The sequence below is a fragment of the Erinaceus europaeus genome, chromosome 6 (assembly GCF_950295315.1).
Source record: "Erinaceus europaeus chromosome 6, mEriEur2.1, whole genome shotgun sequence".
In the NCBI taxonomy this organism is placed as follows: domain Eukaryota; kingdom Metazoa; phylum Chordata; class Mammalia; order Eulipotyphla; family Erinaceidae; genus Erinaceus; species Erinaceus europaeus.
Window position 1 is genome coordinate 4154314 of NC_080167.1, and position 15571 is coordinate 4169884.

At 53.2% G+C, this 15571-nt stretch overlaps 1 protein-coding gene across 7 annotated transcripts in view; it reads right to left on the reverse strand.

Moving 5' to 3' along the window:
- GRK3 (G protein-coupled receptor kinase 3) overlaps positions 1-15571 on the reverse strand; it is an 85182-nt gene that overhangs the window by 35787 nt on the left and 33824 nt on the right. For all 7 annotated transcript variants that reach the window (XM_060192590.1, XM_060192592.1, XM_060192589.1 and 4 more), the window contains 3 exons: positions 9501-9574; positions 4184-4285; positions 2144-2218 (listed from right to left, as the gene is read on the reverse strand). In XM_060192590.1, the coding sequence (XP_060048573.1) occupies positions 2144-2218; positions 4184-4285; positions 9501-9574 (251 nt within the window). The remainder of the gene's footprint in view (positions 1-2143; positions 2219-4183; positions 4286-9500; positions 9575-15571) is intronic.

The following is a 15571-nucleotide window of genomic DNA, read 5'->3' on the forward strand; positions in this document are numbered from 1 at the left end:
GCCGAGTGGCCCAGCCAGGGCCGGGGACTAGCTGGGGGTTCTAAGTCACCCCCGACCACGAGCTGGGCCTTTCACGTCCTGCGGGGCACCCCAGTCATGGCCACGGGCCCACGGTGTAGTTACTATCTGCCCATTTAATCGCCATAGGTTCTCTGCACTGACGGCCATTCAGAGGCTCCTCCCTAGTTGGTCATTTTACTTATTGATTTTCCAGTGAGGCTCGTGGCCCAGCTGAAGACTCAGCAGGGCTGGGGTGGGGGGCTCCTGGCTGACTCCAGCCCCACTCTTCCTGCATGGAGCACAGTGTCCTCCATCTCAAGCTGGCCGACACGTTGCTGGATAAGCCACAAACACTTTCCCCATATGACACTGAACTTTAAAGTTAAGAGCCGTGAACACGGCAAATGCCAACACTTCACGGCTCAGCCTGGCACCAATAAGACAGCTTTGGGAACTGTCCTGACATCCCACACGGGCATGGACTGCTCTAGTTCTCTGCCTTCACAGGCCGCTCTGAGAAAATGCCACAGGAAGGGCCGGGTCAGGAAACGATAGCCAGCAGGTGGCAAGACTGCACAGTCGCAGAGACCCCCCAGTTGCCAAGACCCAGCAGCGGGAGGATCGTGGCTTTCCAGAGACCCGCTTCCTGTGGCGGGAAGGAGGCCTCTGCTAAGCCAGCCTGTGCCACCCTGTCAGGAAACTGTGAGGATGTGGTTGAGCTCGGCAGGGCTCGCAAAGCACCCTGCAGTCCTGATACTATGGCCTATCTACATATTCCTTGTTTTGCCTGAAAGATCCCCACCCACTCCATTCCTTTGATCTATCTTCTTTCTACCCTCAAGACCCTCCCTGCCTGCAGGATAGTATTAATCCCACCAGTTAAAACCCTGGCAACAGTTGCTAAGGAAGCTCCTACCTTCGTTCCCAGCCCCCTTTTGCCTTTCTCCGCCCCTTTCCTAGCCATTTCCATTTCCGACTTGCCACTTCCAGGTCTGCCCTTTAAACGCCTGGGCTCCCCGATCAATAAAGACATTGCATTGCTTCACCATGAGTCTGTTCCTGAGTCATCTCCCTCATGTCGCTGAGTGAGTGGCAGCCCAGGCTGGCTCCGGTCGCGTTCTCTCCAACCCAGAGAGTGCGCCCCGGGAAGAGGCACTCCCCCACGTAGCCTGGCATCTGGTGCCCAACGTGGGACTGGAGAGGGGGCTGGGAAGGTAGAAACTTCCTTAGCAACTGTTGCAAAGGTTTTAACTGGCAGGATTAATCATACCCTGCAGGTAGGGAGGGTCTTGAGGGTAGAAAGAAGAAGGATCAAAGGAATGGAGTGGGTGGGGATCTTTCAGGCAAAACAGTGATTATGTAGATAGGCCATAGTATCAGGAACAGAGGGTGCTTTGTGAGCCCTGCTGAGCTCAACCACATCCTCACAATTTCCCGACACCACCTCACAGGGCTGCCACTGACCCCCAAGGCAATGGGACAGCTCACTCGGGCCAGATGGCCTTTGTCAAAGGGGGAGATGAGCCACCTGAGTCTCCCTGCAGCTCTGAACCCCTCAGTTCCACAATGGAAATACTGGTCCCAGCCAGTGCCCAAGAGGTGATACCAAGATGGAGAGACCAAGATGGAGAGACTGGATGGAGAGACACAGAAGACGAGACAGGTCAAGCGTCAAGGACCCTTGAGAAGGGTAACTCTGCCTCACAGATTTTTCTACTGATGAAACTGTAATGCTGGGGCCAGCCAGTGGCTCACCTGGTTAAGGACACATGTCACAGTGCACAGTGTCCCAGGTTCAAGAGCCTGAAGCTGCAGTGACCGAGGGGCACGGAGAGCCTGAGGCAGACTAGTGGGTGTTCCCACCATCAAACTGCAAAAGCCTGGGAGATGGCGGTCTGTCACCAAGCTTGACTGTAAGCCGCTTCACAAATGGGACAAATATCAAGACAGTGGATGGGGAGTGAGGGTGGGGGCTCACAGGGACCCTTGCTGAATGGCTGCCCGAGTCCCGTGGTGTCCACCCCTAGCACTGAGCTGAGTGGAGCCCACCCACCCATCCTGGCCCTCCAGGGCCACAAGGCCGAGGGCTGGGCTTGTGAGCTTAGCACCTGGATACAGTATACATCTCGAGTGATTCTCTTACCTGAAAAAGACTTGACGTCACTTGCTTCTTGGATAGATGGGTTTGGACGTGCTCTACCGCTTTCTTGGAGAAGGACTTTATAAAAATTAAAGAGAGTATGTTTACTCATGAGCAGAAGAGGCAGCCAGGTTCTGCGCCAGATGCAACACCAGGAGGGAGAAGTTAACCCAACACTAACTCGACAGTGCCCTGCGGGGACCGAGTGTGTTCTCTGAACACTTCTGGGGGCAGGGACAGGCCTTGCTCCACAGAACTTCTGGGGTCCCGACACATGGAGCAGGAGGAAGGCCGGGTGGGGGGTGCGGGACCACCATGTCTGCTCCCACAAGTGCCATTAACAGTGCAAAAAAGTACAGGTGTTGTTGTCTTTTTTTTAAAGATTTTTAAAAGTGCAAAAAACTAAAGAAAAAAAAAACCTGTATGCTTTCTTTAACGCATGTGTCCCTTCCTGCCTCTAAAAATGCAAAAGCTGGGAGCCGGGCGGTAGCGCAGCGGGTTAAGTGCAGGTGGCGCAAAGCGCAAGGACCGGCAGAAGGATCCCGGTTCGAGCCCTGGCTCCCCACCTGCAGGGCAGTCGCTTCACAGGCGGTGAAGCAGGTCTGTAGGTGTCTGTCTGTCTCTCCCTCTCTCTGTCTTCCCCTCCTCTCTCTAGTTCTCTCTGTCCTATCCAACAACGACGACATCAATAACAACAATAATAACTACAACAATAAAACAACAAGGGCAACAAAAGGGAAAATAAATAAATAAATGAATACTAAAAAAATTTTTTTTGATGCAAAAGTACTACCACGAAGGAAGAAACGAACATGGGAATTAAATGCCAGGCAGCACCACCCTATCCTGCCCCCTCGGCGAAGGGGAGTCATGCTGAAGTGACGTCAGGAAAGAAAAGAGACCAGGCTGATGGCCTTCACTCTACCCTTCCCCCAAACTGCAAGCCTGTCTTCTCTAATAACGGAGAGGGGGTGTTCAGAGCGTGCCCCACAGCAAGGAAGTCGGCATTCCCCCAGCTTGCAGAGCTATGGACGCGGAACTTGCGGGGACTACCCACTGAGCACAGGCATCTTCTCTAGCAAGTCCGGGTCTGGTCCAGAAAGGCTAACCCGGTGAAGCCGGCAAGACTCCTCAAGGGCCCTGGGGCACGGTCAACACTGCAGCCCTGACAGAGCCCGGTGACCAGCACAGTCTGTGGGGGAGCGTTCTGGATGGCGGGAAAGGCTGCAACTTTGCTGGCAGGGGTGGGAGCCGCCGGCCACATGTGGCCAGAGAGCCTGTGAGACGAGGCCGGTGAGGAACTTGGGGACTAAACTTATTTTCACTTTTTCTCCTCCGGGGTTATCGCTGGGGCTCGGTGCCTGCACTAGGAATCCACTGCTCCTGGAGGCCATTTTTCCCATTTTGTTGCTCTTGTTGTTGTTGTTGTTATTGTCATTGTTGTTATAGCTGTTGTCGAAAGAGGAGGGGAAGAGAGAGGGGGGACTTGAGAGAGAGGAGGGGAAGACAGAGAGGGGGAGAGAAAGACAGACACCTGCAGACCTGCTTCACCGCCTGTGAAGTGACTCCTCTGCAGGTGGGGAGCCGGGGGCTCGAACCGGGATCCTTACGCCGGCTCCTCACACTTCACGCCACGTGCGCTTAACCCGCTGCGCTACCGCCCGACTCGCGGCCTTGGTTTTTTTTTTTCCCCCTTTTCTTTTCCTTTTCATTCCATAGGACAGAGAGGAGCTGAGAGAGGAGGGGAGAGAGAGAGGGAGAGAAAGAGAGACACCTGCAGACCTGCCATCACCACCCTTGAAGAGTCCCAGCTGCAGGCAGGGAGCAGGGGCTCAAACCCAAGTCCTCGCACTATCCTTGGCATAGTGTTATGTGCACTTAACTGGCTGTGCCACTGCCCAGTTTTTGTTCTGGTGTTTTTTTTTCCTAGCATCTGTTTGGTTTCCCTTGTGGACATGAGGAAAGCTGGCCCCCACCCATGGGGTGGCAGTACGGGACGGGACGGGACAGGACGGGACGGGACGTGGCGGCGGGGACACTCACGTGGGAGCAGGACAGCAGCTCCTTCATGATGTAGGTGTCGTAGATCTGGCGGCTCCGAGACAGGCGCTCGGCCTCGTTGTCCAGCTTCTCGTATCCCTTTATCTGGGGTCAGAAGGGGCGGCCGTCAGGCGCGTCTCACCACGGCCCTGCCCCGCTTCCCTGTCACAGGAGCCAAACAAACCCCCCACCACCGGGAGCCTGAGCGCGCGTGCAGGGGTGACTTGGGTGACTCGGAATGTGGAAAGGTGGATTTCTCTCCTAGGACGTCCTTTGTCACTTCGGCTTGAAAACTGGGTGTTAGGAGACAAAGCCGGCCGTGGTTACAAGGATCCGCACCGGGCCAGCCCCAGGCCCCTCCCGCCTCTCTCCAAAAGCACCTTGGCGGTGACCCGGCTCTAAGATGAGGGCTGAGCTAGTTCTCACCCAGCGACTGAGTCACAGGGACTAACGGGGGGGAAATACAGGTGACACCGGGATTCCTGGCAAAGAGGGTTTTGAAATTTCGCAAGTGAGTATTTGGGGAGAGGTCTTACTCCACAGATAAAGGTGCTGGCTGGCTGGCTGGCTGGGTCAGAACCGCCTCTGTGTTCTAACACTGAGGTCATGGCCGACCAGCAGCAAAGCTGGCTGAGGTAGGGGAGGCTGGACAAGGGCTGAGACAGGCCAGATGGGGATGCGACTGTGTGCGGACTGGGGCAGGCCCTCTGGAGGACTGTATGGAGAGCCCTTAGACAGATAAAAATGGAACAGCCCGGGGAGGGCGGTAGTGCAGTGGGTTAAGCCCACATGACACGAAGTGCAAGGATCCTGGTTGGAGCCCCCGGCTCCCCACCTGCAGGGGAGTCGCTTCACAGGCGGTGAAGCAGGAGGTCTGCAGGTGTCTGTCTTTCTCTCCCCCTCTCTGGCTTCCCCTCCTCTCTTGATTTCTCTTTGTCTTATCCAATAATGACAACAGCAATAACGACAATAATGATAACAAGGATAAACAACAAGGGCAACAAAAGGGAGCAGTCGATTCGTACTGCAGGCACCAAGCCCCAGCGATAACCCTGGAGGCAATAAGTAAATAAATATTTAAAAAATTAAAATAAAAATAAAACTGCCGTCTGACCCAGCAAACCCACTCGTGGGCATTTATATTATTTTACCCAGCAAACCCACTCGTGGGCATTTAGTGCTTGAGGCACACACGCCCCTGTGCTCACAGCTGCGTGGTTCACAACAGCCAGAGAGTGGAAGCAGCCTAAATGCCCATCCACAGATGACTGGCTAGAGAAGTTATGGGCTATCTACTCCATGGAATATTACTCTGCCATCAAAAAGATGATACTGTTTCCTTTGGGCCAAAATGGATGGAACTGCAGGTGACTTCATACTCAGTGAAATAAGTAAAGAGATGAAAGACAGCTACCGGATGGTCTCACTCACGTGTGCGATTTAGAGGACGGATATCAACTTGCAAAAACAAACAAACAGAAACAAGCGCACTGTTCCTAAGACCTGTGAGAACTCTCTGGTGGTGACCTTGGGAGGTGAAGGAAGGGTTGGGACACAGAACTCTGGTGGCGGGTGTGCTGTGGAACTATATATAGACTGTCATCTTCCAGTTTGGTAGCCATTATTAATCACAAATGTAAAAAATAAATTGTGTGTGTGTGTTAGTGTGTGTATATGTGTGTGTGAGTTTGTGTATGTGTGTGAGTGTGTGTGTGTGTATGTGTGAGTATATGTATGTATGTGTGTGAGTGTGTGTGTGTGTATGTGTATGTGAGTGTGTGTGAGTGTGTGTGTATGTGTGTGAATGTGTGTGTGTGTGTGAGTGTGTGTGAGTGTGTGTGTGTGAGTGTGTGTATGTGTATGTGTGTGTGAGTGTGTGTTTGTGTGTGAGTGTGTGTATGTGTGTGAGTGTGTGTGAGTGTGTGTGAGTGTGTGTGTGTGAGTGTGTGTGTGTGTGAGTGTGTGTGTGTATGTGTGTGTATGTGTGTGTGAGTGTGTGTATGTGAGTGTGTGTGGTTGTGCGTGTGAGTGTGTGTGTATGTGTGTGAGAGTGTGTATATGTGAGTGTGTGTGTGTATGTGTGTGTGAGTGTGTGTATGTGAGTTTGTGTGAGTGTGTGTGTGTGTGTATGTGTATGTGTGTGTGAGTATGTGTGAGTGTGTGTTTGTGTGTGAGTGTATGTGTGTGTGAGTGTGTGTATGTGAGTGTGTGTGATTGTGCGTGTGAGTATGTGTGTGTATGTGTGTGAGAGTGTGAGTGTGTGTGAGTGTGTGTATGTGAGTGTGTGTGAGTGTGTGTATGTGTGTGTGAGTGTGTGTGTTTGTGTGTGAGTGTGTGTATGTGAGTGTGTGTGAGTGTGTGTATGTGGGTGTGTGTGTGTGTGAGTGTGTGTACGTGTGTGTGTATGTGAGTGTGTGTGTGAGTATGTATATGTGTATGTGTATGTGTGAGTGTGTGTATGTGTGTGTGAGTGTGTGAGTGTGTGTGTGTGTGTATGTGAGTGTGTGTGAGTGTGTGTGTATGTGTATGTGTGTGTGAGTGTGTGTATGTGTGTGTGAGTGTGTGTATGTGAGTGTGTGTGAGTGTGTGTGTATGTGTATGTGTGTGTGTGAGTGTGTGTGTGAGTGTGTGTATGTGTGTGTGAGTGTGTGAGTGTGTGTGTGAGTGTGTGTGTGTGAGTGTGTGTGAGTGTGTGTGTGTGTGTGTGAGTGTGTGTGTATGTGTATGTGTGAGTGTGTGTATGTGTGTGTGAGTGTGTGTATGTGTGTGTGAGTGTGTGTATGTGAGTGTGTGTGTGTATGTGTGAGTGTGTGTGTATGTGTATGTGTGTGTGTTCGTTCAGAATTGCTACCACATGTGAGAATGGCCCTGATGGCCTGGTGACAGTGGGTTCTGGACCCCAGGTGCTTTAAATCAATTTACAGGGTCCCTTGAGGGCCAAGACAGAGAAAGTGAATCCAGCATTGAGCAGGGAGAGCACAGAGCTCATGACACCGAGAGCCCCGGACTCCGGAGAGTAAGAGGCCTCTGCATGCTGACAGTCGTGTGGCCAGGCGCTCTCCGCCTGCCGTGGATGGAGGCGGGCTGCGGGCTGCCGGCGTGGATGCCTTCCCGCGTCCTAGTGCCCAGCCAATACATCTCCATCCCGGGAGGAGCAGGGTGGGCAGAGAGATGGGAGTGTGAGACTCTGAGGTCCCAGTCGAGGGCCAGGGTGAGGCAGCTGGGAACAAACTGTAGGGCTTGGAGTTCAAATGCGCACAGGGGGGCAGAGCTGCAGGAAGCGCCCAGGTCAGCGCCCCAGGCCCAGAGCCTCTCCACCTCAACCAAGCAGAAGCCAGCTGTGGGGAGCCAGTCTGCACTTGGCGGGGGGGCTCAGCTCGTGGGGGGGCTTAAGAAGATATGGGTGAGAAGCTGCTGTCAAGAAGGCTGGGTTAGTAGGGGTTGTATTGTTATATGGAAAACTGAGAAATGTTATGCATGTGCAAACTATTGTATTTACTGTTGAATGTAAAACATTAATTCCCCAATAAAGAAATTTAAAAAAAAAAAAGGCTGGGTCACCCTGTTAAGCACACATGCAAGGACCTGCACAAGGATCCGGGTTCGAGCCCCCCTGCTCCTCACCTGCAGGGAGGGACAACACTTCATAAGTGGTGAAGCAGGTCTGCAGGTGTCTCTCTGTCTCTCTCCCTCTCTGTCTCCCCCTCCTCTCTCAATTTTTCTGTGTCCTATCCATTAAAATGGGAAAAAATGGCCACCAGTCATCGTGGAATCCTAGTGCTGGCACTGAGCTCCAGCTACGAGAGAGAGAAAGAGAGAGACTGCTGCCAACTACGGCACTCAACCAGATGAGACTTCTCACTGCGACTCAAGCTGAGATGTCTCTCCACGCTGAGGGGTGCCTCAGTGGACATCCGGATGGCACCTTTCTTCCTAGAAATACAAGCGCAAAGCGCAAAGCAAATAGAGTCTCTGTGCAGAGCCACAGAGCAGACGGGAAAGACCATCCCTCCCGTTTCAGCTTCGTCCCCAGCTCAGTGCTGTCCCTGGGCCCCGTGCCATGCTCCAGGGCAAAGTCGCAGTGTGCCAGCTAGGAACAATAGCCTATGTCATTGTTAAGATAGATTTTAATTAAAAAATCTTTTCCCAGTTCAGCATCAGTTGCCTGAGTCCCACACTATTTTGAGTCTACTTTCTTTCTGTGTAGTTGAGGGTGTCTCCGTCAAGTCGGCCATCAGAGCTGAGCTGAATTCTGGCTCTAGCTAGAAACACACTCAACAGTTTCAACAGGGAAATTCAAAGCGGCTTCCTCTAGAGTCCAGTGTCTGGACAAGATTAACAAATGCTCCGTATGACAGATTCTGGGCCAGGTGGTGCACCTGGTTGAGAGCACACGTTCCAACTCTGACACCATCTCCCCAGACAATAACCTGGGTCCACCTGCATGTTAGCTGTCAGGCTCAGGCAAGACCTAGTGAAGTCATAGGCCCCGTGAAATAGACCTAAAAACAGACCTGCTAGCTTTTTCCGAAACAGAGACCCCAAATCTTCATCTGCAATAGTCTTGCTTTTAGGTTCACGATTAGTTAACAATTTGTTCTGCTTTCTATCTTAACTTTTTTTTCAGCCACCAGGTTCCAGATGCTACCGTGATGCCATCCTGACTGCCCTGGACAGACAACCCCACCAATGTGTCCTGGAGCTCCGCCTCCTCAGGCCCCTGCCCCACTAGGGAAAGAGAGAGACAGGCTGGGAGTATGGATCCACCTGCCAACACCCATGTTCAGCGGGGAAGCAATGACAGAAGCCAGACCTTCCACCTTCTGCATCCCACAATGACCCTGGGTCCATGCTCCCAGAGGGATAAAGAATAGGAAAGCTGTCAGGGGAGGGGGTGGGATACAGAGAGCTGGTGGTGGGGATTGTGTGGAATTGTAGTCCTCTTATCCTACAGTCTTGTTGATCATTATTAAATCAAAATTTTTTTTAAAAGTCTCAGAAAGGTATATTTATTTAGTATACGAGAGAGAGAGAGAAAAAGAGACCAGAGCACCACTCAGCTCTGGTGTATGTGGGGCTTTGAACCTGCGGCCTCGGGCAGGCAAGGCCTGAGCTCTGCTAGTTCAGATGAGGCCCCAGCTACTGAACCCGGACATTCAGGAGTCATCAGCATCTCTGAGGAGCTGTCTGTGGTGTCTCCTCTTACTAATTATTTCCCAGAAAGCTTCTGAGAGCACTCAAGACAGCGAGTCATCTCAGTATTTTCCAAAGTACAGAAAGAGAGTGAAAAGCATCAGAGAGAAAGACGGCGACTCCTTACCTCTTCATAGAACTTCACCTGAGGTACGGCTTCATTGATTTCATTCAAACAAAAGTCTTTAAAGAGCAAGAAACCTGAAGGAAAAGAGTGACAGGCTTCAGGATGGACAGTCAAAGGATGGCTTCACCCCACGAACGGGGCCATGCCTCCCCCCTGCCTCCCTCCATCTCCTCTCGCCTCCCCCTACCTCCCCCTGCCTCCTCCCAGCTTCCCCTCTGCCTCAGAGGAGAGGAGCCCTCAGACTGCTCCCAGCTTCTGGGAAGGGAAGAGGATGGGGAGGGGGGGGAGGGAGGAAGAAGGGAGAGAGAGGGGGAGGGAGAGGGGGAGGGAGGGAGAATAAGAAAGAAAGGAAGGGAGAGGGGAAGAGAGGGAGGGAGAGGGGGAGTGAGAGGGAGAGAGGGGGAGGCAGAGGGAGAGAGGGAGGGAGAGGGGGAGTGAGGGGGAGAGAGGGGGAGGCAGAGGGAGAGAGGGAGGGAGAGGGGGAGTGAGAGGGAGAGAGGGGGAGGCAGAGGGAGAGAGGGGAAGGGAAGGAGAGGGTGACAGAGGGGAAGGGAGGAAGAGAGGGAGAGAGGGGAAGGGAGGGAGAGAGCAAGAGAGGGGAAGGGAGAGAGGGAGGGAGAGATGGGAAGGGGAAGGAGGGGGAGGGAGGGAGAAGAGGGGAGAGGGACAGGGGGAGGGGAGGGGAGGGGCAGGGAGGGAGGCAGCACCAGGCTGGTCACTCTGGGCCCAGAGCTGCAGCTGTCCCCTCCCACTGTCTTTTCTCCCTTCAATGTGCTGCCTGCAGAACTCACCCAGGGCCCCTGCATCCACAGTGCCACCACTGAGGGGCCCCTGGGTCCAAGTTTTTCCTTTCTTTCCATTGATTTTATTGTGTGTGTGTGTGTGTGTGTGTGTGTGTGTGTGTGTGTGTGTGTGTGTGTGTGTGTGTGTGTGCGCGCGCGCGCCTCCAGGGTTATGGCTGTATCACTGGGAGTCGGTGCCTGCACTATGAATCCACTGCTTCTTATTTTATTTATAAAAAGGAAACACTGACAAAAACCATAGGATAAGAGGGGTACAACTCCACACAGTTCCCACCACCAGAACTCCGTATCCCATCCCCCTCCCCTGATAGCCTTCCCATTCTCTATCCCTCTGGGAGCATGGACCCAAGGTCGTTGTGGGATGCAGAAGGTGGAAGGTCTGGCTTCTGTCATTGCTTCCCCGCTGAATATTGGATAGGACAGAGAGAAATTGAGAGGGGACGGGGAGATAGGAAGGGAAAGAGACAGATACCTGCAGACCTGCTTCACCACTTATAACGTGACCCCCCACCCCAGGTGAGGAGCCTGGGACTTGAACCCAGATCCTTGCATGGGTTCTCGTGCACTCAAACAGGTATGCTACCACCAGCCCCCCCATTCTATTTCAAAACTTTTTTTGAGAGAGGGAAGAGAAGCGTAGGGAGAGGGGCCAGCCAGAGGTGCGCCTGGTTGAGCACATTGAAATGTGAGAAACGTTCAAGCCCCTGGTCCCCACCTGCAGGGGGAAAGCTTCATGAGTGGTGAGGCAGGGCTGCAGGTGTCTCTCTGTCTCTCTCCTCCTCCCCTTTCAATTTCTCTCTGTCTCTATCCAATAATAAACAAGTAAATAAATATTTTTTTCAAATATTTATTTTTCCCTTTTGTTGCCCTTGTTGTTTTTATTGTAGTTATTGTTGTTGTTGTTGATGTCATCGTCGTTGGATAGGACGGAGAGAGGAGGGGGAGACAGAGAGGGGGAGAGAAAGACAGACACCTGCAGACCTGCTTCACCGCCTGGGGAGTGACTCCCCTGCAGGTGGGGAGCCGGGGGCTCGAAGCGGGGTCCTCACGCCGGTCCTTGTGCTTTGCGCCACCTGCGCTTTACCTGCACTACCACCCGGCTTCCAATAAATAATTTAAAAAAAAAAGAGAGAGAAAGAAAACTGTAAGGAGACAGAGAGAGAGAGGCACCCCAGCAAAGCTTCACCATCCACAGAGTCCCCCCAGAGCCCTCCATAGCGCTCCTATGGGATGCCAGGGCTCGAACCCAGGGCCTCAGGTCTACGGCACGTCTCTGTGGGTGAGCCCCCTCCACACTCCTCCTTCCTGCTTTCTTTCAAAACGCATGCCGAGGGCACTAGTGTCGCCATCTCTACGGGCCTCTGTCACTCGGGGGGCGTCAGAGTTACAGACGTGTGGAGGCCACAGCAACAGGCCTGAAGCCCTCCAGAAGCCAGGAGCTCTCACCCCTTTCCTCTCGACGCTCGCTCAGTGCCTCCACACCCAGGAAGCCCTCCTGCAATGCCTCAGCCAGCGCAGAGGAGCCCGGCCCAGTGATCTCTGCGCCTCTCCTGTCCCTGCGTGCTGCACCCCACCCTGTGTGCAGTGCCTGCTGGCCCTCACTGCCGTTCACCAGGGAACGAACCGTCTCCCGGCCCTGCTGCAAAGCTGCTGCCTCCTCTCGGGCCTGATGCCCGGCCAGGCCTGGAGGGACAGGAGTCTGCGGGCCGAGGTGTCGGTCGGAAGACAGATGAAGAAGGCGCATTAAGGCTAGTTGTTAAAAAGAAAGAACGGGGGGGGGGGGGGGGGGAGGGGTAGGCAGTAGCACATGGTGCCGAGCCCAAGGACCTGCATAAGGATCCCAGTTCGAGCCCCCGGCTCCCCACCTGCAGGGGAGTCGCTTCCCAGGCGGTGAAGCAGGTCTGCAGGTGTCTGTCTTTCTCTCCCCCTCTCTGTCTTCCCCTCCTCTCTCCATTTCTCTCTGTCCTAGCTAACAACAACATCAATAACAGCAACAATAAATAACAACAATAAAACAACCAGGGCAACAAAAGGGAAAATAAATAAATAAATATTTTAAAACAACAACAAGGAGCTGTCAGAAGGACAGACGTCACTGAAAGGAACAGGAGAAAGGTTCAGGGAAACCTGGGGGGGGTTAGCAGTCCCCAGGAAACCAGGTGGTTTCAAGCCGGGGTGCAGGCTGAACTGGGCAGTCCTGACCCCACAAAACCCCCCTCCGCCATTCCAGGAACGTGAACTTTGAAAATGGCAGCCGCCCCTTTCACTGAAACTGGAAGCTCGGGTCAGGAGACTGGTGGAGAAGGGCGGGCAGGCCAAGGGGGGCTGGGTGCGGAGAAACAGGGGTGCAGGCCGTGGGGGACAGGACGGGTGGTTCCAGCAGTGAGAAGGGCCGGAGACACCAACCTCCTGTGTGTGGGGTGTGCTGTCAGGGGTCTGCGGGCGCCCCACCTCAGGAGGCCTCAGCAGTTCTATCTTCCTCCATCTCCAAGGGACCCCAAACCGCCCCCCACCCCATCTTCTTTTCCGTCTTTCGAGGCTTGTGAGGAGTAGGGGGTCTAATTCCCAAGTGTTCAGGAGGGCTACTGCTGCTTCTTCTATTATTATTTTTTTCAGGTGTTTTCCTGGTGTTTGGTTTCTCTGTAATTCTGTTGTGGTCAGAAAAACACTTTCAATATGATTTCGATGCTTTGACATTTACAGAGATTTGGGCTGGGCCCAAAATGTGGTCCGTGCCGTGGCTGTTTCAGGGAAGAGTTGCGGGGGGGGATTTTTTTTTTTTCAGGAAGGCGTGTTTCATCAGAAAAGTTGAAAAGCAGCTACACCAAGCTGGCTGGGAGTGTCCTCCACGTCCGTCCTCTGTCTCCCGTGACTGCCCTCGACCAGCTCTGAGGGCTGAAGAAATGAATCTTCGTCTAAAGCTCTGACTTTGTTTTCCATCCTGTTCATTTTTGTTGTGTACTTCTTTTACTTATGTTCAATATACTACCTTTCATTATTTTTTTTAACATTTCATTTATTTATTTGATAAAGAGAAGTTTAGAGGGGGGTAGACAGAGAGGGAGAGAGACAGAGAGACGCCTGCAGCCCTGCTTCACCGCTTCTGAAGCTTTCCCCTACAGGCTGGAACTGGGGGCTTGAACCCGGGTCCTTGCACATGGTGACATGTGTACACTTAACCAGATGAGCCGCTGCCCGGCCCCCACCCCCCGTCTTTTATATAATTTTGGAAAGGAAAACAAAGATGAGAGTCTGGCCTTTTCACCCTATGGGAGACCCTTTCCAGAAGCTTCAAAGACACCATGGGTCAGGCAGCCAGCACAGAGCCCTGGCCCTGGGTGGGGATTGGAGTCCAGCCCAAAGGAGCCATCACTGTCAGCAAACCCTCCGGGCCCCGGGCCCCGGGCCCCCCCGAGGACCCACCCTCCTCCTGCACCTCACTGAGGTGTATCTGTCTCCCGGGTGCTCTGACACCCCTACTCCCTTCCCAGTGTTCCCCATTCCCCGGGATCCTGCGGTCCAGGGGGCTCAGGACAAATGCCCCTCCTGAGGGAGGCCTGTGACTCTCAGTGGGTTCTGCTCTCTCTCATCTACCACCCAGCTCACTTTTCTCTCTGTGTCTGTCTCTCTCTGTCTCTCTGTCTCTCTCTGTCTCTATCTCTCTATATCTCTCTTTCTCTCTGTCTCTCTGTCTCTCTCTGTCTCTATCTGTCTGTCTCTCTCTCTCTCTCTCACATACAGAGGCTTTGTTTCCAGCAAGTACAGAGCTCAAAACTGCATCCCCACAGGCTCACTGGCTTCCTGACTACCTGCCCCTCCAGCCTCCGTGTCTCAGCGGCCTGAGGATAGGTCACACCTATTCCCCTGCAGCCGAGAACACTGCAGGCAGAGAGCTCCTCGGGGGGGAGGGGAGGGGAGGTAAGGAGAGCGGAAAGAAGGAGACAGGGGTGGACCAGGGAGGGGAGACAGGTGCGTGGGGACAGTCAGCTGAAGGGACGTCCTCCTTGGGAGGCTTCTCCCTCCACGTAGGCAGGCTCTGTGGTGGTGTCAGGGATCCGTCCCACTCCCCGGGGGAAGCCGCGGTGTGCCCAGCCCTTGCCCGAGGGGAAGCTGCTCCCTTCACCGCAGCTGTTCAAATGCAAAGTGCGAGGAAGGGGCGTTCTGCTTCGGGGGCAGATTCTAGTTCCCCGGGTCCCAAGCTGGCAGCAATGTACCTTCATCAGATTTCAGTTACATTTTCAAAAAATAACAAAACAGGACTCCGATTAGCCTCCAACACTGCTGGTGGGAATGTAAACTGGTCCAACCTCTGTGGAGCACAGTCTGGAGAACTCTCAGAAGGCTAGAAATGGACCTACCCTATGATCCTGCAATTCCTCTCCTGGGGATAGATCCTAAGGAACCCAACACATCCATCCAAGAAGATCTGTGTACACATATGTTCTTGACAGCACAATGTGTAATAGCCAAATCCTGGAAGCAACCCAGGTGTCCAACAGCAGATGAGTGGCTGAGCAAGTTGTGGTCTATATACACAATGGAATACTACTCAGCTATTAAAAATGGTGACTTCACCATTTTCAGCCGATCTTGGATGGCCCTTGAAAAATTCATGTTAAGTGAAATAAGTCAGAAACAGAAGGATGAATATGGGATGATCTCACTCTCAGGCAGAAGTTGAAAAACAAGATCAGAAGAGAAAACACAAGTAGAACCTGAAATGGAATTGGTGTATTGCACCAAAGTAAAAGACTCTGGGGTGGGTGGGTGGGTGTGGAGAATACAGGTCCATGAAGGATGACAGAGGACCTGGTGGGAGTTGTATTGTTATATGGGAAACTGGGGAATGTTATGCATGTACATACAATAAAAACATCGTATTTACTATGAATGTAAAACATGAATTCCCCAATAAAGAAATTAAAAAAGAAAAAAGAGCAGCCCCAAAGAGAAGACAGTGGGCCTCTGTGGTTCACTTTGGCTGTGCGGTTTCTGCAGGCTGACCGGCACCCGCTTTGCAGATCACGGTGGAACAGACCTGCCGACCGTCTGAATGCTGGTCCGCCCCGGGAAGGCAGGCCGTCAAGTACTAGACGCTCCCACCAGTGTTTGACTGGGCCCACCGGGCACCCGCCAAAGCCAGGGTGCTCTGCAAACGGGACGTGGCGGTGGAGGGTCCAGAGAGGAAGGTGTGCCCCACACACAGCTCCCCTGTGACCACGGCTCTCTCCAGCGGGAGCTGAACAAAATGCAGGCCGCATTTCAAAA